The sequence below is a fragment of the Lacerta agilis genome, chromosome 6 (assembly GCF_009819535.1).
Source record: "Lacerta agilis isolate rLacAgi1 chromosome 6, rLacAgi1.pri, whole genome shotgun sequence".
NCBI lineage: Eukaryota > Metazoa > Chordata > Lepidosauria > Squamata > Lacertidae > Lacerta > Lacerta agilis.
Genome location: NC_046317.1, coordinates 91956628 through 91980336, shown reverse-complemented (window position 1 = coordinate 91980336; position 23709 = coordinate 91956628). Strand labels below are relative to the sequence as shown.

Sequence of the window (23709 nt, the reverse complement as noted above, 5' to 3'; positions counted from 1 at the left end):
CATTTTCCCGCATCTGGCATTCAGAAGCGGTGCTGCCTCCAACTGTTGAGCGCAGAGCACAGCCATCCCGGTTAGTAGCCATCGATAACCCTCTCCTCCTCCTCTAGGAATCTGCCCAATCCTCTTTTGAAGCTGTCTAGCTTTGTGGCAGTTGCCAGTCTGCTGTAGAGGCTAAGAGTGGTAGACTTGTAATCTGGGGAACCGGGTTCGCGTCTCCTCTCCTCCACATGCAGCTGCTGGGTGACCTTGGGCTAGTCACACTTCTCTGAAGTCTCTCAGCCCCACTCATCTCACAGAGTGTTTGTTGTGGGGGAGGAAGGGAAAGGAGAATGTTAGCCGCTTTGAGACTCCTTTGGGTAGTGATAAAGCAGGATAGCAAATCCAAACTCTTCTTCTTCTTCTTCTTCTTCCTGTACTGCCAAAGTCCATCAGTTTGCAAAGAGCTCCATGTTCTGAAGGCAGAATTGCACCCACAGCAAACACAGTCAACCAACACTCAAAACAAGAAAAAACCCATCATGATGGGGGGGGGGCAAAGAGACATTCAGAAAATATGCTGGAGAGCCAGTGTGGTGTAGTGGTTAAGAGCGGTAGACTCATAATCTGGTGAACTGGGTTCGCTGCCCCGCTCCTCCACATGCAGCTGCTGGGTGACCTTGGGCTAGTCACACTTCTCTGAAGTCTCTCAGCCCCACTCACCTCACAGAGTGTTTGTTGTGGGAGAGGAAGGGAAAGGAGAATGTTAGCTGCTTTGAGACTCCTTTGGGTAGTGATAAAGCGGGATATCAAATCCAAAACTCTTGACTCTTGTGTGAGACAGTTCCATAGTTTAACAGTGCCCCATTGCGGAGTTCCCTGACATTGACTTCCAAAATGAAAGCCACGTGCCTCCACCTCTGGGCCAGGCAGCCGCAGCAGATCCCCGCTCAGATCATCCATGAGTCAACATCCGCTCACTCAACACACCGTCCCAGCCGAGAACAGTGACCTCGTGAAAAAGACACTGCGGAGTCCATCCTGGTCCTTCAATAATTTTTTTTTGTTTTGTTTCGTTTTAATATGAGAAGAAGCAAATCCACAATACAAAATTTAAAAATCAGCTCAGAGTCTCCCTTTCTCTCCCCTCCCACCCCACCCTCCCCATTTTTTCTTCTTCCCACCAAGACAATGAACGGAGGTCGGGGGGAGTGGGCGTCAAAAGGCAGTTGGCGGAAGGGGTGAAGCTGCCTTCCTGCCCCCACCTGCCCCGTCCTCTCCCTCCCCTGGGGAACAGGAGGAGATGCAGGCAGGCAAGGAGGCAGGCAGGCAGGCAGGCAGGTCAATATATGGGCCCCTCCTCCTGCTTTCCACCCACCCCCTGCCCCACCAGTCTTCAGACAGATGCACACGTACAAACACACATGGCTGTTACACGATCCAGTTGCCTTTTAAAAAACGAAATTCACTTGCGATGGGGAGGCGGGGAGGGCGGGCGGCCAGCAGACGGAGCCCAGCCCGGCTGAGCGTCCCAAGGTCATTTCTCCTTCTTCCCTTCTTTGGCATCCCCCGGGGGCACCTCCTTGGGGGCAGAGTTCTCCTCGTAGCTGGGAAGAGACGAGAAAGAAGGAGGGGAGGGTGAAGTGGGGCTCACCACAGGACGGGCAGTCGCCTTCTCGGCAAGAGGCACAAGATCCAGCTGGGAGCTCAGCTCTGCCCTGGGAGACAAAAACTCCACGCAGAGTTAGTTGGGGGCAAGGGGCAGAAGTTCCCAAGCACAAAAGCCAAAGACCCCTCTTCCTTTTCTGAAACCAAAACAATTAGCCAAGTTTCTAGCCCTTAAGGCTCCGAAGAGAGGTATAGAAGCTATGTGGGCAGTTTCTGCAGAGAAGTGCAGCTGGGTGCTAGGAGAGGAACTGCACTGGGTCTACCTACTTAACTGTGATTCCTGCATTGCAAGGGGGCTGGGCTAGATGACCCTCGGGGGTCCCTTCCGATTCTATGACTCCATTATTCAATACCTTCGTCCCCTCCCCATGCCTTGCAAGAAAAGGCAAAAGGAGCTTAAGAAGCTTGAACTGTCCCAGAATTCAGACCTTTTTTCTGGGGGGCGGGGGGAGGTGTTGGATTAAGAGTTCCCCAGTGACACCATATTTTTCAAGCAGAGAAGGGACAGCCCTGCCCTCCTATCCCCCCCCAAAAGCCTTTGGCCCTCAGGCTCTTTGAGAGGTCACAGCAGCTCTGCAGCCTTCCCTGCAGTTGAAACGTGGCCTCTAAGCCAAGGCACGGTCCTGGCAAGGTTTTGCAAGTCAGGCCCATGAACAAAGCAGATACTCAAACCACGGCAGCCGGGGATGGATGGGGCACCTGAAGCAGAGAACGGATTCTCCTGGCCTTCCCTGGCTCTGTTTTACGGGGGTGGGGGACAGGAAACAGGGGACAAGAGTGGGGAGGGCTCTTAGCAAGAGGGAAAGCAGCAAACCCAGGGAATTCCCTCAACGCGTCTACGGCGTCTGGGTGGGTGTGTTCATTCTGCTGCACCAAGTGGGACAAGGGCAAGTCACGGTGGAGGCAGCCCTGTGCCAACTCTAAAGCAGGCTGTGCCAACGGCCGAGGGCGCCATTTTCCTGCGCAAGCCACGCTGGAGCCAATGAGGCCGGGCAAGGGCGCAAGGCAGCTCCGGAGCAGCAGAAACTCCCTGCTGGGTTGTGCCCGGGGCAGCTCACTGTGGGAGAGAAGGATCTGGCCCATTGGCCAGGCCATAGGAACCACTGGTCCTTCAAGCTCCTCAATGCCAACTCTGACCGGCAGCAGCTCTCCAGGGTTCCAGGCAGGCCTCCTGCAAGATGCCCCCGAGGATTGAACCTACAACCTTCTGCATGAAAAGCAAGTAATCTGCCGAGGTGCCTCCTGCCCCAGCTCCCCCACTGCCGATCTGACCCTTGGCTGGTTGCACTTCCACGCCACCTCCTGGCAGAAACAGTTCTACTGCAGAGGTGCCTCAGCGGCTCTGCATTTCACTGCTGGGTCCTCGTGCCGATTTTATGGGGCTCAGGGCTGTAGCCAATGCTAGTCCTACTCAGAGCAGATCCACTGACATAATAACTCCAAAACAAAACAAAATAAAAAATTCCTTCCAGTAGCACCTTAAGAGACCAACTAAGTTAGTTCTAGGTATGAGCTTTCATGTGCATGCACACTTCTTAAGATACACTGAAAGAAGTGTGCGTGCACACGAAAGCTCATACCAAGAACAAACTTAGTTGGTCTCTAAGGTGCTACTGGAAGGAATTTTTTTATTTTATTTTGTTTTGACTATGGCAGACCAACACGGCTACCTACCTGTAATAATAACTCCAGTCCATTTCAATGTATCTGCTCTCCATATATCGTATTTTTTCATGTATAAGACTAGATTTTTTTCCCTAATAAATTATGCCAAAAATCAGGGGGCGTCTTATACACAGATAATGCTGAGGCCATTTTCTTAAACCTGAGTCCCTCAAAATAGGGGGTATCTTATAGATGGGGAAATACGGTATATAACTTTTAAAAACCCAAATCATATTGACTAGCAACAGCTCTGCTGCATTCGCAAAAGGGTTTTCTGCAGCCCTGTCTGACAGGTTTAACCCGTGAACCCTCATCCCCAGCTGTTTCAGACTACAATTCCCATCAGCCCCAGCTCTGCCATGCCCCCATAAGCCCTAGCACCATATGCCTGTGTTGACTGGGAGTTGTAGTCCAGGCCCCCTGGAGAGCACCAGGCCAGAGACGAAGGGCCGAGGTGCAACTAGCACGTTATGGGGTGGTTGTGGGTGCACTTCTTGTTGTGTAGAAGTGGGGGGGAGGACCTATGCTTCCCTTCTGGGCATGCATTTGCAGAAGCGGCCAACTCAAGGGACCGAGAACCTCCCTCCCTGCTCTGCCCCCCCCCCGCCATTCCGGACAACGCTGGGGTCTAAATCTCGGATCTCCCCCTACCTGGCTACACAGGCAGGCCTGAGAGAGCTACATGGCGCTGGGGTTTTGCTGCCGGCGTCTGTGGGAGCAGGACAGTGTCTGCTGCATGGAGTCAGCGAGGCTGGACGGAGACCCGGAGACGCTAGGGAAATGGGTGAGCCTTGGGGTATGGGGCAAGATTTCGGCGGAGGATTCGTAGCTGCAGGGAGAGAGAGAGAGAGAGGGCAGAGAGGCGGGAGAGAGAGAGAAAGGGAAAGGCTTAGGAAGGGCGACAGGGAGAGCGGCTGCAAAGAGGGCCCGGGCCAGCATGGCCGGGCGACGGATGGAGAACCACCCAACGGAAGAGCCCCAGCCCCCCACTCCTCACCACCCTTGTTGCTATCCATCTGTCCTGACAGACAATGAAGTGCACCTCCAGGGTTGAAGTGAAACCACTGTGTTGGCAAATCCCCAGGGTGCAAGCCTGGGAAGTGTGGGTGGGAGTCCTGGGCTGCCCAGATGACAAGGCCCCCCTCTCAGCCTTGCTAATATGGCCCAAAGGAAAGCAGAACGAGACATTTGGCCCCAGCTTGGCTGCAGGAGTTGCCGGAAGGCGGCAGACAAGGCGCCATCCAGCCGTCTTAGGGACTCGATTTGTTTAGAGTTTGCTTCTTAGCCACCCTCTAGATCTCCCACAAGGCAGCGGAGGCTGAGGACCAGAGTTTTCCTTCTCCTGGATGGGCTACCTTGCCAGGTGGACGAGCCCCTTCTGCTGTAACCCCCCTGTCCCCAATACAGGGAGGAATGGAAGGAAGGAGGAGGAGATGCCAGCAACCTGCTTGGCTCAGGGAAGCAAACCAGGCGGTGGGAGAGATGAGGAGGAGGAAGAGGAAGAGGAGGAGGAGCAGGCTCAACTAGTGAAGAAGGCCGGGTTGCGGGGAGGGTGTCCTGCCTGAGGGCCCTCAAAACCTTGTAGCAGGCACTGCTCCATGGCTGCTCAGGTGAGAAAGGGGGAAGGAGCACAGGACCAAAGGCGGGACATGGCAGCCTGGCTCTGAAAGCAGCCGAGCCACGAAGCAAAGGCATTCTGAACCCTCAACGAGATGCTGCCCGGGTCTTTGTGCCCACAGGGCCCTGTTTCTCAGATACACTTCTCTCTGCAAGGAAGCTCAAAATTCACTGGAAAAGGGGTTGAAAGCAATTCTGCGCCCCCACCCCCAGCTATGTACAAATGTGCCCTGTGCTTCTGAGAAACACTTTGGCTTGGGTTTTCCTGTACGATGGCGAAAGGCAAAGGCCAGCCCTGACGAGTCCCTTGGACACATGGAGCTGGCAGGGACCAGCAGCCAGAGCGAAATTGTTCAGACAGTTGATGCAAGTTTTAATCTGTTTCCAGCCTATTGCTGTTTTAACTCTTTGAGCAACTTACTGTTGCTAATTTTTCTTCTTGGTGACTTTCCTTTTCGTAAACCGCTTTGACGGCGTGTGTGTTTTAACAATCAATTGGGTGATCTCCCAGGTATAAACACCATCAGTTGACCGAGGCCCTGCAGGGCAAGATATCAGGAAGGACCCCAAATTCCTGCCATTGACACCCTTCCCCCTTTGCCCCAGCCTTTCATTCAAAGCGGCACAGGCAAAAAACCCAACAACGGCAGACAAGGAATCCTCCAGGAACGGCTTGATCAGAAGAAAGGCCCCCTGGGGACTGAAGGGGGCAGGTACCCTCCTCAAAGCTTGCTCGGGGTGAAGGTCAGGGTGCCCCCCGAAAGGTGCGAAGCCAGCTGCCGTGCCACATCAGACCTGTCAGCACCCCCAGGAACTGGCTGCTCATCAAAGCCACCTGGAAGGGAGCAGCCGAGGGAGGCCGGACGACACCTGCCGGGATTCCTGGGGTGGGGGACCCTTCCGCTCATCACTCTCATCACCAGTTCCCCTTGCTTCCCACCCCCCCTCCAAATCCCACAGCACTTCCAAGGAGGTGGGGCAGGGAGAGGCACTCAAGGACTGGCACAGAACCACACAACTGCTTTTCCACATCCGCAGATTTCGCTGCCAGCTACCCAGGGACCCCACAGAGGCACTCGGGCACCTTTGCGAACCTGATGCGGAAATGGGGAGCCTGAACCACTTGCTCATCCCCCAGTTGTTGTTTGGGGGGGAACACCCCTAAATTATGGCAGACCCAGGGGTTTGGGGGATGAATGCGTATTTATTTGTGGGAGGTTGGCTGCCCATCACAGAGAGACCCTGATTCTAGGTGGCTCTGGCCCAAAAAAGCGAGAACAACTGACTCAGAGAAAGTTTCTTGGCTTGTCATCTTACCCCTAACCCAGCATGTTTGAAAGCTGGCTGAAGTTTAAGGGGGAGGATTTCATGCACATGTTCAGAGGCACTCCTCTACAGTTCAACATGGCTGGATCTAACAAGGCCCTCTGCTGTAACCTCCGCAACACTCAGGCCATCAGCAACAAGTTTTGGTGCCCCACGGGCAGTGTCTGCACAACGGCTTCACTACACACCAGGAGGCTTAGTTTGGTCAGAATCGAGTAAACGCTTCCAGATTGAACGCTAAATACATTACTTCTGGTAAATGAGCCACCATAGCTGCTAGAGGGCCGTGAAAATTTGTGTCCTGGGCTTTTTAGACTCGTCATGAACTATCTGAAACCAAAGGGGCACATTGGTTGCCAGATGTGAAATAGATTGGTATTATTTTCAGCTCTCCTACCCCACCATTAGTTCAAGGCTGCAGCTTCCTGCCCCTTGGGGTTTTATCCTCCCCCCATCCTGTTGAACTGGGGAACAAGGAGCAGGGCCATGCAGGAGAGGCAGGCAGAGCCACAAGCCCCAACCTCTTCCTGCCCAGAAGAATCACAAACCGCAGGTGCCTTGCCCACTCCTGGCATCCATGCCACTCTCAAAATGCTTTTACTGAGCACAGGAGAATGGGAATGCTTATGCTGCGGCAGATGTTTTGGTGTCGTCTCCGCCCCCCCCCCCCGATTTCCCTTTGGGGCATCTGCTTGGCCACTGTGAGAAGAGGATTATTATTATTATTATTATTATTATTATTATTATTATTATTAATACCCCGCCCATCTGGGCGGCTTCCAACAGAACACTAAAATGCAGCAATCTATTAAACATTAAAAGCCTCCCTAAACAGGGCTGCCTTCAGATGTCTTCTAAACATCTGGTAGTTGTTTTTCTCTTTGACATCTGATGAGAGAGCGTTCCACAGGGCGGGTGCCACTACCGAGAAGGCCCTCTGCCTGGTTCCCTGTAACATCACTTCTCGCAGTGAGGGAACTGCCAGAAGGCCCTCAGCGCTGGCCCTCAGTGTCTGGGCAGAACGATGGGGGTGGAGACGCTCCTTCAGGTATACTGGACCGAGGCTGTTTAGGGCTTTAAAGGTCAGCACCAACACTTTGAATTGTGCTCGGAAACGTACTGGGAGCCAATGTAGGTCTTTCAAGACCGGTGTTATGTGGTCTTGGTGGCCGCCCCCCCCCCAGTCACCATTCCAGCTGCCGCATTCTGGATCAGTTGTAGTTTCCGGGCCACTGGCCATGACCCAGCAGGTGTTTCTCATGTTCTTAATGGTCATGCTGGCTGGGGCTGATGGGAGCTGTAGTCCAAAGGCCAATTCACTGACTGGTGACAGATGAAAACGCTGATAACCAGCAGATGGGATGAGGACAGAGCGTCTCCAGTGTGGCACCGGTGGCATTCAGCTTCCTGGCTCGACCCAAACGCTCACAGGGGAGAAGAGAGGCTGGCTGGACCCATCCCCACCTGCACCTCTTTTCAGAGGCCTACTTCACACTCTGAAGACTGTCGGAGGGAAACAGGAGCTGACTCAGCTGTGCCCCATTTCCTGAAGAGCCCCGCAATCCAGCTGGATCTCGCGACTGCCGTGTGGCCGAAAAGCATCTCTTACCTGAACATCTCTGCCACTTCTCCCTTCACCAGAGCCACCAGGAGAGGGAAGCCGATGCAGGCCGGGACCAGGTACAGCAGGGCAGGCTGAGAGGGGGAAATCAAGGGGGGGAGCGTTAGGAGGAAGAGAGGGGGCTGGAAACAGGGTTCGGGAGACAGACACGGGCTGGGCCAAATTAGGGCACAGAGTGGAACTACAGGGGCACAGCGTTAGTGTGGAGGGCCAGGCTCGCCACATCGAAAGTCCGTTCACCATTTCACACTCACAAGTCTAAGAAAGCTGGAAGGTCAAGGGCAGAGTTACAAACCGACCACAAGGATTGCAGTGGGCCTGCAGGGGGGTCGGAGCTGCCAAGCCAAAGGCACCAAGCGGTTTAAGTGTCAGAGGCAGACCCCAGAGCTGGGCCTAAAGCAGCCCTTCCTCCAGATACTTGGGACAGCAATTCTCACCAGTCCTGGCTGGCGTTGGTGGGAGTCCAGCCTCACCTGGAGGCACCAGGTTGGTCTGACCCAGGAAGCTAGAGCTCAGGCCTCACGCTGGTGCAACAGGCCATGGGAGAGCACTGGCCTCTGGGGTCAGGCAAGCTGCTCTTCTCAAAATACTCGCCTTATTTGTGAAACGGAAAAAATTTCGGATGGTGGGAGCCGTTTGACAAGGGAACGGACTACCTCAAAAGGTGGTGGGCTCTCCTTTGCTGGAGGCCTTTAAGCAGAGGTTGGATGGCCATCTGTCTTGGATGCTTTGGCTGAGACTCCTGCATTGAAGGGGGTTGGCCTAGAGGACCCTGGGAGTCCCTTCCAAATCTGCAATTCTATGTTTCTGTGAAGCAGATCTCAGCTAGCACCAGGAACTTTCCAATGCAGTGCTCTTTGAGGGAGCCAAGATTTGAATCAATCTCCGTCATTATTAGCCTGGCTGGCAGAGGGTTCTTGGATGAAGGGAGATCACCATTTGCCTTCCCCCCTCAGGAAATGAAACCCAGAAGAGGGTCACCTACCATGCACCCTTAAAGCCAGCTAGGGTTGGGGCAGTCCTCTCTCTTTCTGGCCAGCTGGGTCAATGGTGAGATGCCCAGAGGCAAGCCTTCGCTGCTGTGCGGGGAAGTTTGCTTGGAAACCATGAGCTCTGTACCTTTCACAAGGGAGCAGCTGTGTGTCCAAGCAGGACATCTAGCTATTGTGATGCTGGTGGGCTGCTGGAACAGTGCCAAACTCCTCATTTCTCATCTGCCCCCCCCTTTCCATCTCCAATTCAAAGAACTTCCTGCTTTCCCAGAAGAGGCAACCGGCCGTTGCAGGCAGGTGGCCTTTGGACGCAGGTAAAGGCGGCTCACCTGGGCATGTTTGAAGGTGTGCATGATGAAGATGGTGAGGCCCAGCCCAAAAATATAAGCCACGAAACTGGTGTAGAAGTACGTGTGCGTGTTCCTCTTGAGGCTGAGTCAGGGAAGGAAGCACAAGTGGGCGTTACGGTGATCCAGGGGCAAGAGAAGGTTCCCTAACTGCGCACCCAACCCCACAAACAGGCGAGAAAAGTGTCTCAAAGAAGCAGGCACAGAGAGATGCCACCAGGCCACAAAGGTATGACCAGAGAAAACCTGCAGGGCCCTTGTTCCCCACCCTACCCTCCAACAACAGCCACTCTTGCTCCCAACTGGCATGTTTGTCAAGAGCAGACTTTCACAAAAAGGGCACCACTCAGCAATATGGGATTGCCAGTGGTGCTCTTTTCCATGTTCACTGGGGGGTGGGGGGGTGGACTTACCTGATGTCAAAGCGCAGCAGCAAAGCAATGAAGATTCCTGGTTCGGGTTGGGAGAAGAGAAGAGAGTGGAAGAATCACGGTTAGGGCTACAGGGAGGAGGCTGTGCCAGGCACCCACCCACTCAGCCACACTGCCCTTCTCAAGGCTTCCTCTCCTAATATGATCTGTGAGGCCGCAGCACCCCCTTGTGGCTGAAAGCAATACTGAGGCGATTCACTGGGACCTCTGGCAGGGATAGACAACAGGTCATACAGCTCTTAGGAAAGGGAAAAGGAAGAGAAGAGCTCTGCTGGATCAGGCCCATGGCTCATCTAGTCCAACATCCTATCCCACACTGCAGCCAACCAGAGGCCTGCAGGGAAACCCTCAAGCAGAATACAAGCCCAAGAGCCCTCCCCTCTTGTAGTTTCTGGCAACTGGGGAAAAAGCTATGTTTTAGCAGAGGCTGGAATGTAAACATTCGCCAGGATAACTCACCTGCCAATCTTCTGGTGTCAAAATAGGGCCAGGTGATTGGCAGGTGGATTATTCCCTCCCACCTCCAGGGAACTGGCCTATGGTCTGCCCCCCACCCTGCCCTGCCCTGGGCCAAAAAAGGTTCCCCACCCATGCTCTATGGAGTGTGGGACGATCAGATGACTTTCTAGCTCCACTCCATTTCTCTGCTGAGCTTTCTCCAGGTGCCTCCTTCTTTCCAGCCGACAACCAAGAGCAGCAAGCGAGAGCCAGAGGGGCCGTTCCATCACACTGAACCATCGCATAGTCACACACTCCCTGATCGCCTTACCTGGGATGACAATGTCCCCCAGGCCCAGCATGGCAAAGTTGTCAGCCTCCAAGCCTTTCTCTAGAAGATCTTGGGGGAAAACCACTGGGAAAAAGGAAAGAGGGGAGAAGCGGGGTTCAGCCCATGGCAGGAGAGAGAGTCCAAGTTTGTCATTCAAAGGCTATGGCAGGTTTGCTTTAAACACACACTGGTGCCTCTCCAGAGGCAGCTTCGAAACAAAGCACACACAACACATTACTATTAAAACAATTTCACGTTGAGGAGAAGTGAGGCAAACCGCAGACTGACAGGAGATCCAAACAGGCACCTTTTCTGCCCAAACTTCCTCACAACGAAGTTTCATCAGATGGATCTTGCACTTTTCATAGATGCCGAGAGAGTGGAAGCGGAAGAGGAACAATGCTCTGCTCTCCTGGGGCTGCCTCTGCCGTGGCTCTGCTGCTTCTAATCTCCCACAAACAAACGCACCCCAAGTATGGCAAATACCAGGCAGTCCAAGGCAGTCTCATGTAGGTGCTCAAAGCATGTTGGATCCAGTTTCAGAAGGTTAAATCCAGCACTTTGGCCTGGAAACATACAGTGGAATTGGTGCAGGACTGGCTAAATATGCCGCATGCCTCACCCCTCTCAACAGCCACCCTTGTGCAGTATATTCCTAAGGTTGGCTAGGATGGGATCGTGAGCACCCAAAACAGGCAGATATTTGAAGATAGCTATCATAGCTCCTCTTTTCCAGGCTAAACATACTCTCTCAACCATTCCTCATAAGGCATGGCTTCTAGAGCCTTGATCATCCTAGTTGCCCTAGAGCAGACATAGGCAAACTCGGCCCCCCAGATGTTTTGGGACTACAACTCCCATCATCCCTAGCTAACAAGACCAGTGGTCAGGGGTGATGGGAATTGTACTACCAAAACATCTGGAGGGCCAAATTTGCCTATGCCTGCCCTAGAGCGACAGGCCAAGAAATGAGCTCTGTCTTTCCTCGCTGGGCTAATATTGCTCAGCCAGAAGGGGTGGACCAGATCCGACCAACAATCTTTTGACAGGTGGGCGGAGCTGCCCAGCAGTCACATGACACCAAAGTGAATGGACTCCAAAGCCACGGCAGCGAGCCTATACTTGCCTCTCACACCTGAGGTCAGGGTTGGGGCAGGAAGGAGTGGTTTTGAGGGAACTGGCATCACAGGCCAGTTCAGGACCTCTGTTGGGTTGAATTAGCCCCACAGGATGGAGGTTTCACATACCCTGCTCCACAACAAAGGTTTTTTTCTGTTGCTCAAGCTGCAGTGTGGCTCAGCTGGCCACCGCTCATGCCCACTACTTCTGCCGCCAAAGGTTTAAAAAACCAGGTACTCACATTTTATGGGCGCCTCAAAGGACTTTGCAACTGTCACCATAACATTGGTGCCAAAGACCTAGAGAGGAAAGAAGAACGGTGTGAAAAATGATGACTGCAGCTTAAGCATTCACACCACGGCAGCCACCCGACGGAGACCAGGCCTTCCTTAGGAGAATAACTGTCTGCAACCAGGAGTGGGGCACCCATTCTGCTCTCCCAGAAGATTCATAAGGAATCCTCTCCGTTAACTTTCAGGAATCTCTTGAAGACTTTTCCATGCTGAAAGGCCTAGGCAATTGTTCAATGTTTTCTTGAGCAGCCGGTCATTTTAACGATTGTGCTTTACTGATTTTTAACATTTTTCAAAACGATATTTTGATATTGCTGTACACAGCATTTTATGGTGCACAGCAACATTACAGAGCATCCAACGAGGGCTTGGCAGAGACCAGGGTTCGAATCCCCACTTGGCCATGAAGGTCACTGGATGCGACCCCGGAGCAGTCACTGCCTAACTTGCAAGGTTGTTGTAGGGATTAAAGTGGGGGGGGGGGGGAGAACCACGTGTGCCACCTTCAGCTCCTTGGCGGAAAAGGCCGAATATGAAGGTAAGAAAGAAAGAAAGAAAGAAAGAAAGAAAGAAAGAAAGAAAGAAAGAAGAGAGAGCTGGTAACACAAGAATGTAAGAAGCCACACGGTGGCATGGACTCACTCTGCCACAGATCCCCAAGGAGGAGCCAGTGTGGTGTAATGGTCTGACAGGGACCAGGGTTCCAATCCCCACTCGGCCATGAAGCCCAGCGGGTGACCCCAGGGTCCAGTCACTGCCTCCCAGCCTACCCTACCTCGCAGGGTTGTTTTGAAGATAAAATGGGGAGGAGGAAAACTACGAACACCACCTCAATCTCCTTGGAGGGGAAGCGGGATATAAATGCAGTAAGTAGAAATAAAGTGTTTAGAGAAACCCTGAGAAACCAGCACCTGCTTACCCAGAAGACATCGTAGACGAAGAGCCCCCCGAGGAGGATGCAGCCGGTGCTGACATTGTTCAAATGCAGCAGCTCCACCCCGTTGAGAGAGAAGGCCAGGCCAAAGAGGTTGTTGGCAATCCAGTGCTGGGAGAAAGGAAGGGAAGGTTAGCACCCAGCATATTATTATTATTATTATTATTATTAATACCCTGCCTTATCCCTGACAGGCACTCAAGGTGGCTTACAGATACCGTATATACCCAAGTATAAGCCGACCCGAATATAAACCGAGGCACCTAATTTTCCTACAAAACCTGGGAAAGCTTATTGACTCGAGTATAAGCCGGTTCACCTTTGCCGCTGTGGAGGAGGAGGAGGAGGAACGAGCAGCCCGAAAGCAGCCCTTTGGGCTGCTCCTTCCTCTTCCTCCTTTGCCAAGTTTGCATTTATGCGAGCAGTTCAGGAATGGAACAAGCTGCCTGGGGAGAGTAAAGAACCGCCGTTCTTGTACGCTTCTTAAGGAATGGTTGACTGGGGAGAGTGGGTGGCGACACGAGCGAAGAGAAAGGGCTTCTTTCTCGCTGCCCCCACCGCCCACCTCACTCAAGTATAAGCCGAGGGCAGCTTTTTCAGCACAAAAAATGTGCTGAAAAACTAGGCTTATACTCAAGTATATACAGTAAATATAAAAAGGTAAAAACAGAGGGGGGGAGAACCATCATTAAAAGCAATTAAACACTGCTAGGGTTAAATCTCTTCTCTCCCTCTCCCCTCCGAGATAATTACAATAAAAACAGCACCAGCACAGCTCACCCCCTTGCCTCCTGCCCCCCATGCACGCCCAGAATTTAAGGCAAACAGAAAAGTGGTGCCCAAGCTTTGCCAGGTGCTCGGCGTACCTTTCTCAACAGGTACCAGACTCCAACGATGCTGCTCATGGCCAGGCACACGAGGTCCTTGCTATCGAACTCGTAGTTGACAATCTCTGCAACAAAAGCCACCACGTCGTTTTCACCTCTATCAGCCTCTTTTAATACAAAGCAAGAGTAAGGGATAGGCAGCGCCCAGGCACCCTGGCAAAGAGCTAAGAGAACCGAAGCTTGTTTTCGCACCTATTATTATGAGCTCATGAAGCTGACTTAAGACAAGACCGCTAAGCCACCTAGACTGTTGAGGGTTCGCAGGCAGAGAAAGAAAGAGAGAGAGAGAGAGAGAGAGAGAGAGAGATCTTACCCAGCCCCACTCTCCAAACTCCAGTGAATGGAAATGGTGGATCTTGCAAATAATGCACGCTGCCATTGAGCTATGGGCTGGGGGACGGGCCATATGCTCTGCAAGCAGAAAGACCCACTTAAGAGAGGTTTTAGATATTCAGCTGATTCTCTGACTGTATGTAGTTGTTTTATCTTTTATTATTATTTAAAACACATCATGCTGCCTGTGTGTGCACAGAAACAGAAACAGCAGGTGACGACTGGAAGACAAGGGTGCCTAGGACACTTGCCCAGTATATTGGCCATATTGAAAGAATCGTAAACTCCAGGGAGACCTCACTAGCCAAAGCAGAAAACTGCAGGCAAGGCTACTGATGGCCTTCAGGTTGGGGAAAATCAGGAAGCAACAGGCAAGCCAGGGGAAATGTAGGATTTGCACAGGAAATGCTTCAAGCTGGCTGGCAGAGAGGGACTTACCTTCTTTACTTTCCCCAGAGCCCTGAGTGAAGAGAAGCTGGTACTGCTTGTTGGGAAAATTGACCGGGAAGAATTTGTTCATCACGGGGCTGAAATCAAGAGCAGAGAAGGGACATGGTGACTCCTGAAGAACCATGGAGAGAGGAGGGCAGTGGGGTGTCACCCATTAAGCATTCCTGCCAGCCTCAAGTTTAGCTCAAAAGCCTTCAATAAGTGTCCGTCCCAGTCAGGTGCCTAATGCACACACATGCAGCAGAAATTGAGCCAAGCTTTTAAAGAGGCACACACAAAAATTGGCTCCAGGCAAGGAAGTCTTGCAAACCATGGTTTCTTTTTCCCCTTTAGGGACACGTTTTGTACTTGAACGAAGTGAGCTAGTACCCTCTGTGAGGTTATTTGCAAGGCTGAACTAAGCCTAAACCACCCTCTGCCGTTGCCTTTAAGGACTGGTCAAATAACCCCCTCAGGGATGTCCTTTTTCATGACAACAAAATACGGGAGGAGGTCATGTTAAAGAGCTGCTACCTGTACGAAGAGTTCCCAGCATCATCACCAGCCCCACGCTAAGAATCAGCTAAAAAGGGAGGCTCAATATTAAGCTGACCCAGAGAGCTTCATTTTGAATTTGGTAAGAAACAGCCAATTTATCAGCTGCACTGTGCATCTTCCATTTGAATCCTGATGGGGCCTGGTGGGAAGGGAGGGGGGCAGGTATGAGTGGGGCCTTAATGCCGCCAAAGGCATTGTTGTTGTTTTTTCTACTGAGATGCAGAGACCCTGGAATCAACCAGCAGCACCTCCTCATTAAAAGCACTGTTCAAAGAGTGGGTATGAACTCCTTTTTCAAGAAGGCACAATTTGGCAGGGATTTTAAGAAGACTGAGCCATGCCATTATAGATGCCAGTATCATCCTGCCTATTGGGTGTGGTGCTTTTGCAGAACAGTGACCGTTTCAACAAAGATACAAAGCCAAGGATTTTTAAGCAGATCCCTTTGCCAAAGAAACGTTTCGATTTGCCTTTTCACCCCGTGAATGGCACTGCAGACTGAAGTTCACTGGCCAGGTGTGTTACGTTCCTGTCTCCCGTGACAGAGGGAAGCAGAACACCCTGAAAAGGGCACTTGAAAAGCACTTCCTACTTTTGCTTGCATGGCTCTTCCCTGCCTGGAATGCACCCTTCAACTCTGATAAAATGCCCCTTGCCAGCTGGGATGGGAGGACAGAGAGGCAGTAGAAACTAGGCTTCTGCATTAATTGTTCCAACCACATTTGCTTATGGTCCCACTCACTGCTGGCATGTGGCCTTTGGGAGGAAACGCAGCCCTCAGTCTGAAATACCCTGAGCTGCAGAGTCAGAGACTTGCTACCAACCTCTAGCTCTGCTAACAAACCTCTGATCTCATCCCTTCTCCTCCTCATCCTGAAACGTTAGTTGGTTCAAACAGAGGAAAATTATCACATAGCTGAGGGATGTAAGAACAGTTTTGGAAGCAGCCAACTCTGGAATAATATTAGCTAATAGTGTCCACTGGGAACGCCCCAACGTCCCAAAAGCAATTTCTGAAGAGATCTCTGGCTTCGTTTGTTCTAGAGCGAGAAATGAAGGGAAACTTATTGAGGGGTGTGGAGAGAAGGAAGAACCCTGTAATGGCAGGAAAGAGCTGAGAGGAACGAGGGATAACTCTACTAGATTAAGCTGTATTGCCCAGGAGCCACCAGCCTACCAAGCACAGGCCCTCTAATTTTGCTTTAAAGAAAAATGCCAGCGAAGTTGAGGCTGTTTTGCTGCAACCAGCAGGGTTCAGATTTTTCTTTTAAATGGCATCGCAACACACAGTATTCAAGCCATCTGCTGTTCTCCTTTTACCTGATGGTGTGGGAAAGGGCAAGGATCCCCAGGACAAAGAAATACATGGAGAGCAACAGGTTGATGTATTCTTGAGAGAATATCTAGAAGACAAGAAAAACCAGTCAGGTTAAACAACCTGCTTTCTAACTATGCAACGTGTCAAAACAGAGGAAGAACATCCCGGAAGCGTAATTACTGCTTTTAAACTTTCACATCTAAGCCAGAAGGCCATAGTTTTGCTTCCTTTTAATTTCTGACAAATTTGAGCAGCTCTCCAGATGTTTAGGACTACAACTCCCATCAGTATATGCTGACTGTGGCTGATGGGAGCTGTAGTCAGAAACATCTGGAAGGCATCAGGTTAGAGAAGGCTCGTCTTATGCCAGACCAGGGGTCTGACATAAGTATGGGGGTGCATCATCTCTGCCCAGTCTCATAGACCAGATCACAGGATTTTCTTCTCCCCTAGGAGAAGTGTGTGTATTCTTTTTCACGAATTTTCTAACAGCGCTGCCTCTAAAGGTTAATTCTGTGCTGGTGGGGAAGAAGTTCTTGACCGGAAAAACTCTGTGATAATTACAATGAAAGCTTTCTAATGTTAGAACCAGTAACCAACTGTTCTTTGGTCACCTTGATCACTTTTGCAGTTGTTCCTCACAAAGGCCTCCATTCTCCTGACCTCCGACACATCTTATCTGCGTATCTCTAAGATACAAATGCTGTGCGGTGAACAAACAGTCACCCTGGAAACACCAATTGCCAGTTAGAATTATTCCATTTCCTTTCCTGCCAGTACAGGCTGTGGTTGCCAGCTTCCCAAGGCTGGCATCATCTGGTAGAAATGCAGCAGGAATCCAGGAAGTTAACAATCTCCGAGGCCAATCCATCTCGTCTATGACAAAGACCTTTCTATTTCAGCAGGCATTTCATGACTTTAGGATCAATTTCAATTTATTTTATCCAGTGTGTTTCCTGTAATCCAACTGTATACCCGACAGAAATTCTGGTGATTAAGCGGTATGCAAACAGCTGGAATGAAATGAAATTATATATCCCACCACCCATTTGCACTTGAAATGGCTTAGGCAAGTGGTCACAAGAAGGTGCCTTCTACAGCTCCATCTCACCCCTGGCATCTCCAGGATCTCCAACAGAGGTGCTCAGCCTTCCTACCACAAGAGATCGGCGACGGGGAAGAATTCAGAACCAACCAGAATCCAAGCCAGAATATGACTTCTGGTGGGAATGGAAGCATGTCAATTTCTGCACACCTTCCACACCCAGGGGTTTCCAATGTCCCAAACAAGAAGATCAGCACCCACTCTGCATGCAACCAGATCAGAGGAGGCAATCTGGACTGGCATGCTAGGCCTTGCCTTGCTCCAAGGTTTCCTGGATGCCAGTCAGGAGAACAGCACTGGGGCAGTATCCACAGGCCTGGAGCACACTGTAAAACTCATTTCATGCTGCAATCCACTCTGGACTTTTACTGGAGCTAAATGGATCTATCTTCCCACTTCACCTAAACTTTTCAGAGCGCAGCTTGGTACCTGCTGCGTGCAAAGCAGATGGTCGACCACTGTGCGAAGGGGAAGGGAAACAGGCAACGCAGAAGATCAGATCAGCTCCACTCTCTAGCCTTTCCAACTACTACTGGAGGCCCTGCTCTGTCCCATCCTGTGGGTGGTGAAGTTGATGAGCATGAGCAGGCATAGGCAAATTCGGCCCTCCAGCTGTTTTGGGACTGCAACTCCCATCATCCCTAGCTAACAGAACCAGTGGTCAGGGATGATGGGAAGTGTAGTCTCAAAACATCTGGAGGGTCGAGTTTGCCTGAGCATGAGGAACAGAGCCATATTGGTGGTTGTGGAGACTGGATTATGGAAGACGCACACACGCACGCACACACAGCCAAGCAGGGATGCACCAGGCACCGTCTTTGCCTTTAGACAATGGGTGGATTTTTTTTATTTATTTCGGCTAAATAAAGCTGCTGCTTCTTATTAATTTTGTCTGGTATGCCACTTTTAGATATTTCTGTTCTTTTAAAACATTATCCCGTTGTCTCAGTTGATATTTTCAATGGTGCTGCCTTTATCCTTCCATTACACTGCTTTTAATTTTGTGATTCTCTGTTTCATCCACTTTACTAAGTACATAGTTTTGGGAAATCCTGAATAGAAAGGCTGGATAAAATATCTAAAAGCTGGAATTGTCCCGTCCCCCCCAAGTAGGCTATATTACACTGTTTGTACAAGCAGACCCTCCTCTTATGCAAGAAGCATACCCAGTCTTTTTGAAAGCTGGAAACCTCGGGCTGGCAGATCCAGGAAATGAAAGACCTTCTACCAGCATCGGACAGCATCCACCTGCAAAATGCTCAGCAACCCACAGCTCCTAGAGGCCCGATGGAGACACCACACTATTCCGAATACTTCGGACAGAAAGGTTTCTGCCACTTCCCCCTCCCCAGGAGCGATTCTGCTTCCTCTACACCCACAAAAGGGAGAGTTACTGGATTAGCTGTCAGCGGCAGAAGACTGCAGTAAGATCCCCAGTGGTTTTACTTACTTTGAAGAAGACATAGAGGCCTAAGAGGGTGCAGCTGGCAACGATAGGAAAGCGGGCAGCATCTCGGCTGGTAATGGTCTCCGGCATATCCGAAGCATTCTAGAGGAAAAGTTGGTCAAATGTTAGCCCCTTAGGGCGGGAAGGATACCTTATTCAGAACTCTAGAAGTAAAGATATGAAGAATACAGGAAGAGCCTGCTGGAACAGGCCAATGGCCCATCTAGGCCAGCATCCTATTATCCCCTTAGATGCCTTTGGGGATAATAGGATGCTGGATTCAAGCACAAGGGCCCTCACCCCTCCTGTGGTTTCTAGCAACTGATATTCAGAAGCACAGCATTGCCGCTGCGGCTGGTAGCCTTTGATAGCCCTCTCCTCCGCCAAGAATTTGTCCAATCCTTTTTAAAAAAGCCATCTAAATTGGTAGCCATCATTGCCAGGTCCTATGCATTGCATGAAGGAGGACTTTCCTGTACCTGTCCTGAATCTTCCAGGATTCCGCTTCACTCGATGTCCACGAGTTATAGTGTTACAAGATAGCCCATCAGCCTGGACAGTGACCAATGCACTCTTCCCTATTTCCCGCTGGAAGCAGAATAACTGCAATGTAGGGCAGATATTGCATTCACTTTAACCACATCTGCTTTTACAGCCCTCAGGAAACTTGAGCAATGGGGTTGCCAGGCACTCTCGGAGGCAAATTACTTTCCCTATTGGAATGCGTCATATGGAAATTTGCTCTGATGCACTCACACAAACACCTTTTTTATTGTTTTTCAGCTTCTTGTTCTGAAGACATTTTCGTGACAAATACCTTTCGATGCAGCACTACATGGCAAGTTGAGGTATCAGCCTGCAATCATTTTGGCACTTTTTAATACAACCTGGTGGCTCAATCCACCTGCTCCTTAGAGTGGCTGGGGAAACCTGTTGTTGATACTATATGAGGCCTGAAATAGTCTGTGGACAGCGGGCATCCCTTCCAAAATTCAGAAAGGGAAAGTGAAGGAAGTTCCCCTTGTGCTTCCAAGCTCATAACTTCTGTGAGTATGTTTGCAAGGCTGAATTATACCACCTCTGAAGAAAGTAACAGGTCTGACCATCTTGGGCTGGAGCCACCAACCGATTCCAATATTTATTTATGCCAGTGCCCTCCCCACCGCTTCCAACACTAAAACAACAGAGGTTAATTATGTATCAGGTGAAGTATTTCCTTTGTCTTAAAACTGACTCCTGCCAGCCTCAGTGCACGAATCTTACCCACATGGATTTTTCTTTCTTATCTTCAACATTCACAATTTCATAAAGGGAAACGTACAGAAAGGTGCTAACGTAGCATATGCAAAACATGAATTCTCTACAGAAGCAGCTCCCCAGCAACACAGCTAGCCACAACTGCCTGCCCAAGGAAGCACTCAAGCATCAAAGGAGGAGGGGCATGCTTTCCACTCTGGCCCTGTTGCCTGCTAACACGTCAGTTGGCCTCCTTCCTTCCTTCCCAAGTTCTCCCCAAGGTGCACGCTCAAGAGCAAAGGAACAAAAAGTCCTGTGCTAAACAGGCCAACACTACTGCATGTAGCAAAGGGACTCCTCTTTCAACTTGGAAGGGAAGAAACACTTGCTGGAGTGCATGCTTTATACAGACACACACACCCCACCCCACCCCACCCCAGGAGATACCAAGGAAAGGAGACAGAACTGCCGGGGTAGAAAATGCAGAGCTAGATGGACCAATGGCCTGATGCAAAACTCAGGAGGCAGCAAGGGAAGGTTGCTTTAGCTAAGATTCCTGCATTGCAGGGGGTTGGACTAGATAGCCCTCAGGTCCCCTTTCCATTCTACAAGTCTATGGTTCTATGCTCTGGACATGCCCAGAAGTAAAAAAAAACATTAGACAGGGCACCTAATTGCAGCATGTGGGGAGAACATGCCACCACCACACTACATATATGCAAAGATGGCCCTGCTTTCTAACACAGGCATTAGCACACAGAATCACAGAACTATAGTTGGCTATTCAGGAACTGGGAGGAAGCGAAGACGCCTGCTGCAAGCCCAAAGACTGGAGGGGGTGTCAGGGATTATTATTATTATTATTATTATTATTATTAATACCCCGCCCATCTGGCTGGGTTTGGCTTCCAACAAAAGATTAAAAATACATTAAAACACCAGTCATTAAAAACTTCCCTAAACAGGGCTGCCTTCAGTTGTCTTCTAAATGTTAGATAGCTGTTGTTCTCTTTGACATCTGGTGGGAGGACGTTCCACAGGGCGGGTGCCACTACTGAGAAGGCCTGGTTCCCTGTAACTTGGCTTCTCGCAGTGAGCAAACCGACAGAAGGCCCTCGGTGCTGGACCTCAGTGTCTGGGCAGAACGATGGGGGTGGAGAAGCTCCTTCAGGGAGTCCAAGAACACAAGAACCCCATGAACGTAATGCCCCTCTGCTCCCTCTCACCATGTGCTGCTATTCAGAGGTAGACTGCCTCTGTGCACAAAGGCTCCACTTAGCCACCATGGCTAACCACAGCCAACGGCACCAACCTCCTTCACAAGAAACACGGAACCTGCTTTGACAGCGGAGCGGGCTCCCTCAGAAAGGGGTGTACTCTCTTCCGCAAGAGGCTTTTAAGTAGAGGCTGGACGTCCACATGGCAGGGGTTCTTCAGCGGCCATTCCTGCATTGCAGAGGGTTGGGCTGGATGGCCCTTTGGGATCCCTTCCAGCCCTATGTTTCTATGGGACTCAAGCCATTTACCAAAGTCAAGCCTTTACCAAAGGTGTCATGGGCTTTGAAGACACTCAAACTCAGGACGCAAGGGAGAAACATGCTAAGAGGAAGGAATGCTTGGCAAATCCACACCGTGATCGACTCCTGCCCGGAAACCAATGTCCCCACTGTGGAAAGACGTGTGGATCCAGAATTGGCCTCCACAGCCACTCATGGACTCACTGTTAAAACCGTGTTTATGGAAGACAATCTTACTCGGCTACGAGGGGTCGCCAAAGAAGAAGAAGTCAAGCCATTAGGTCCACATGGCCCAGTACTGCCTGCACTGACTGGCAGCCGCTGGATGGAACTGCAGGCGGAGGATCCTTCGCAGCCCTACCTGGAAATACCGTTTCGGGTGCACTGAACCGGGCCCCCGTTTTGCATGCCAGGCAGATACTCTCTACCCACTGAGAGCTGCGTCTCCCCCCTCGAGTTTATCTTCCTCCACAAGACCAGCATGTCTCGTGGAGTTCCGCCGACCCATGGTGGGAGCGGGCCGCGGCCTCCCGCCTCAGAGAGGGAGGGAGAGGGTCCTGCCGGCCGGCCTGCCTGCCCTCGCCGCCCCCCCTGCCCTGCCCGTCCCGCCTCACCTTCCCCTTCGCGCAGGAGACGGAGCGCAGCGCCCCGAAGAAGATGGGCAGCAGGGCCATGACCACCAGGCTGCCGTAGGCCAGCGCCATGCCCTCCGGGGTGGCTGGAGGCCGAGCCCCGGCCGCCCCGGCCGTGGAGGCCCCGCCGGCCCCGCTCCCGTTGTGCGCCTCGGCCTGCTCCATCGTCTCCAGTCCCCAACGCAGTCCGCACTTCCGGCCCGGCGCAGGCGGCCTCGGCGGCGCCCAGGGACACGTTCCCTTAAGGAGCCGGAAATGCGTCGCGGCGCGTGCGCGGGCGGCGGGTGGATTGGGGGGCGGGCGGGCGGAGGCCCCGCCCCTTGGATACGGCGCAGGGCCTCTCCGTTGCTAAGGGAACCAGGCGCCCGGGCCTGCATCCCGCTTTTGGGGAGGGGAATGGAAGGATGCTGAAGGCGGAGGGAGGCCCCTCTCTCGCCTGTCTTCCGTTTGTCCTCGGGTTTATTTTAAGTTATTATTGTTATTAATTGCAATTAGTCTTTATGAATTGTATAAAAACACACTGAACACATTTATTAAATTTGTAAAAAATACAGAAACGATTACTATCATTATTTATTAATATGATTTATTAAATGTATACAGCGCTCTTCATTCCAGTAGCACAGGGTGGTTTTCTGTATAAAAGCACAGAAAAACACAAAGCGTAGCAACCGCAGCAACCGTCCCAGAGACCTCTCTCGTTTCGTAGCCTTTGTATTTGTTTGTTTGTTTGCTTCATAAGATCTATAGGTTGCTTGGTTGTTAAAAACAAAAACAAAACACCCAACAACACCTCAAAGTGGTTTACGAAAAGATAAAACCGAAAAATGGGGGAAACTCACAACCCTACTTTAAAACATGCAAAAGTTCAAGTATTAAAACAGATTAAAATTAACTCGACTTTTCTTGTCTAAGCCGTGATGTTTAATCTCAAGAGGCAGGGAGTTCCAAAGTTAAACAATAGGGTTATAACAAAAACGAAACAGGTATTCTGTGGCACCTGCAAAAGTGCCGATTTCACCAATCCAAGCAGTCAATAGGGAAAATGCAAGGCAAGGTGGACTAATCCACACTGCCTAGGTTCCCCCCCCCCTTTTTTTAATAAGAAAGAAATCTGTCCCTAATAAATGAATTTGGAAGGCTGTGTTGCATTCTGCATACAGTGCACAGTTCTAGCCACCCAGGCACAAAAAGGTATTGTAGAAGTATAAAAATCTGGAAAGGTGACCCCAAAATATTCAGTAGGCTCTTGCGTGGGGTTCCCAGACTGTGGTCTGTGAGTTTCATTCCAGGGGGTCTGTGATGTGTCTGGTTTTGTGTTGGAGGCTTGAGGTGACGGATTCATCATGTTAAATAATTCTCAGTGAGTTCTTTGTTACTGTATTTTCATTGCTTCTTTTATTTCCTATATTGCATTTTATTGCATCACGATTTGAGTTCTGTGTAATACAACGTATAATTCAATAAAAAGCAATGTGTAAGATATAAA

The 23709-nt window shown here is 50.9% G+C and overlaps 1 protein-coding gene across 4 annotated transcripts; it reads right to left on the bottom strand.

Annotated features, from left to right (window-relative positions):
• Window positions 1-1499: 1499 nt before the first annotated feature.
• Window positions 1500-22442, bottom strand: HM13 (histocompatibility minor 13). Of its 4 annotated transcripts, none has more exons than XM_033153845.1 (13): window positions 22203-22442; window positions 18839-18937; window positions 16286-16368; window positions 14417-14505; window positions 13625-13710; window positions 12744-12869; window positions 11773-11830; window positions 10413-10496; window positions 9626-9662; window positions 9195-9297; window positions 7862-7947; window positions 3961-4138; window positions 1500-1583 (listed from the first exon to the last, which is right to left on the bottom strand). In XM_033153845.1, exons 1-12 carry the CDS (start codon window positions 22383-22385, stop codon window positions 3988-3990), a joined length of 1185 nt encoding a protein of 394 aa, XP_033009736.1. In that variant the 5' UTR covers window positions 22386-22442; the 3' UTR covers window positions 1500-1583; window positions 3961-3987. The 4 variants fall into 4 exon arrangements, with proteins under 4 accessions (XP_033009736.1, XP_033009735.1, XP_033009738.1 ...); XM_033153844.1 differs by having other exon boundaries at window positions 13625-13752; window positions 22203-22440; XM_033153847.1 differs by lacking the exon at window positions 3961-4138 and having other exon boundaries at window positions 22203-22432.
• Window positions 22443-23709: the final 1267 nt, after the last annotated feature.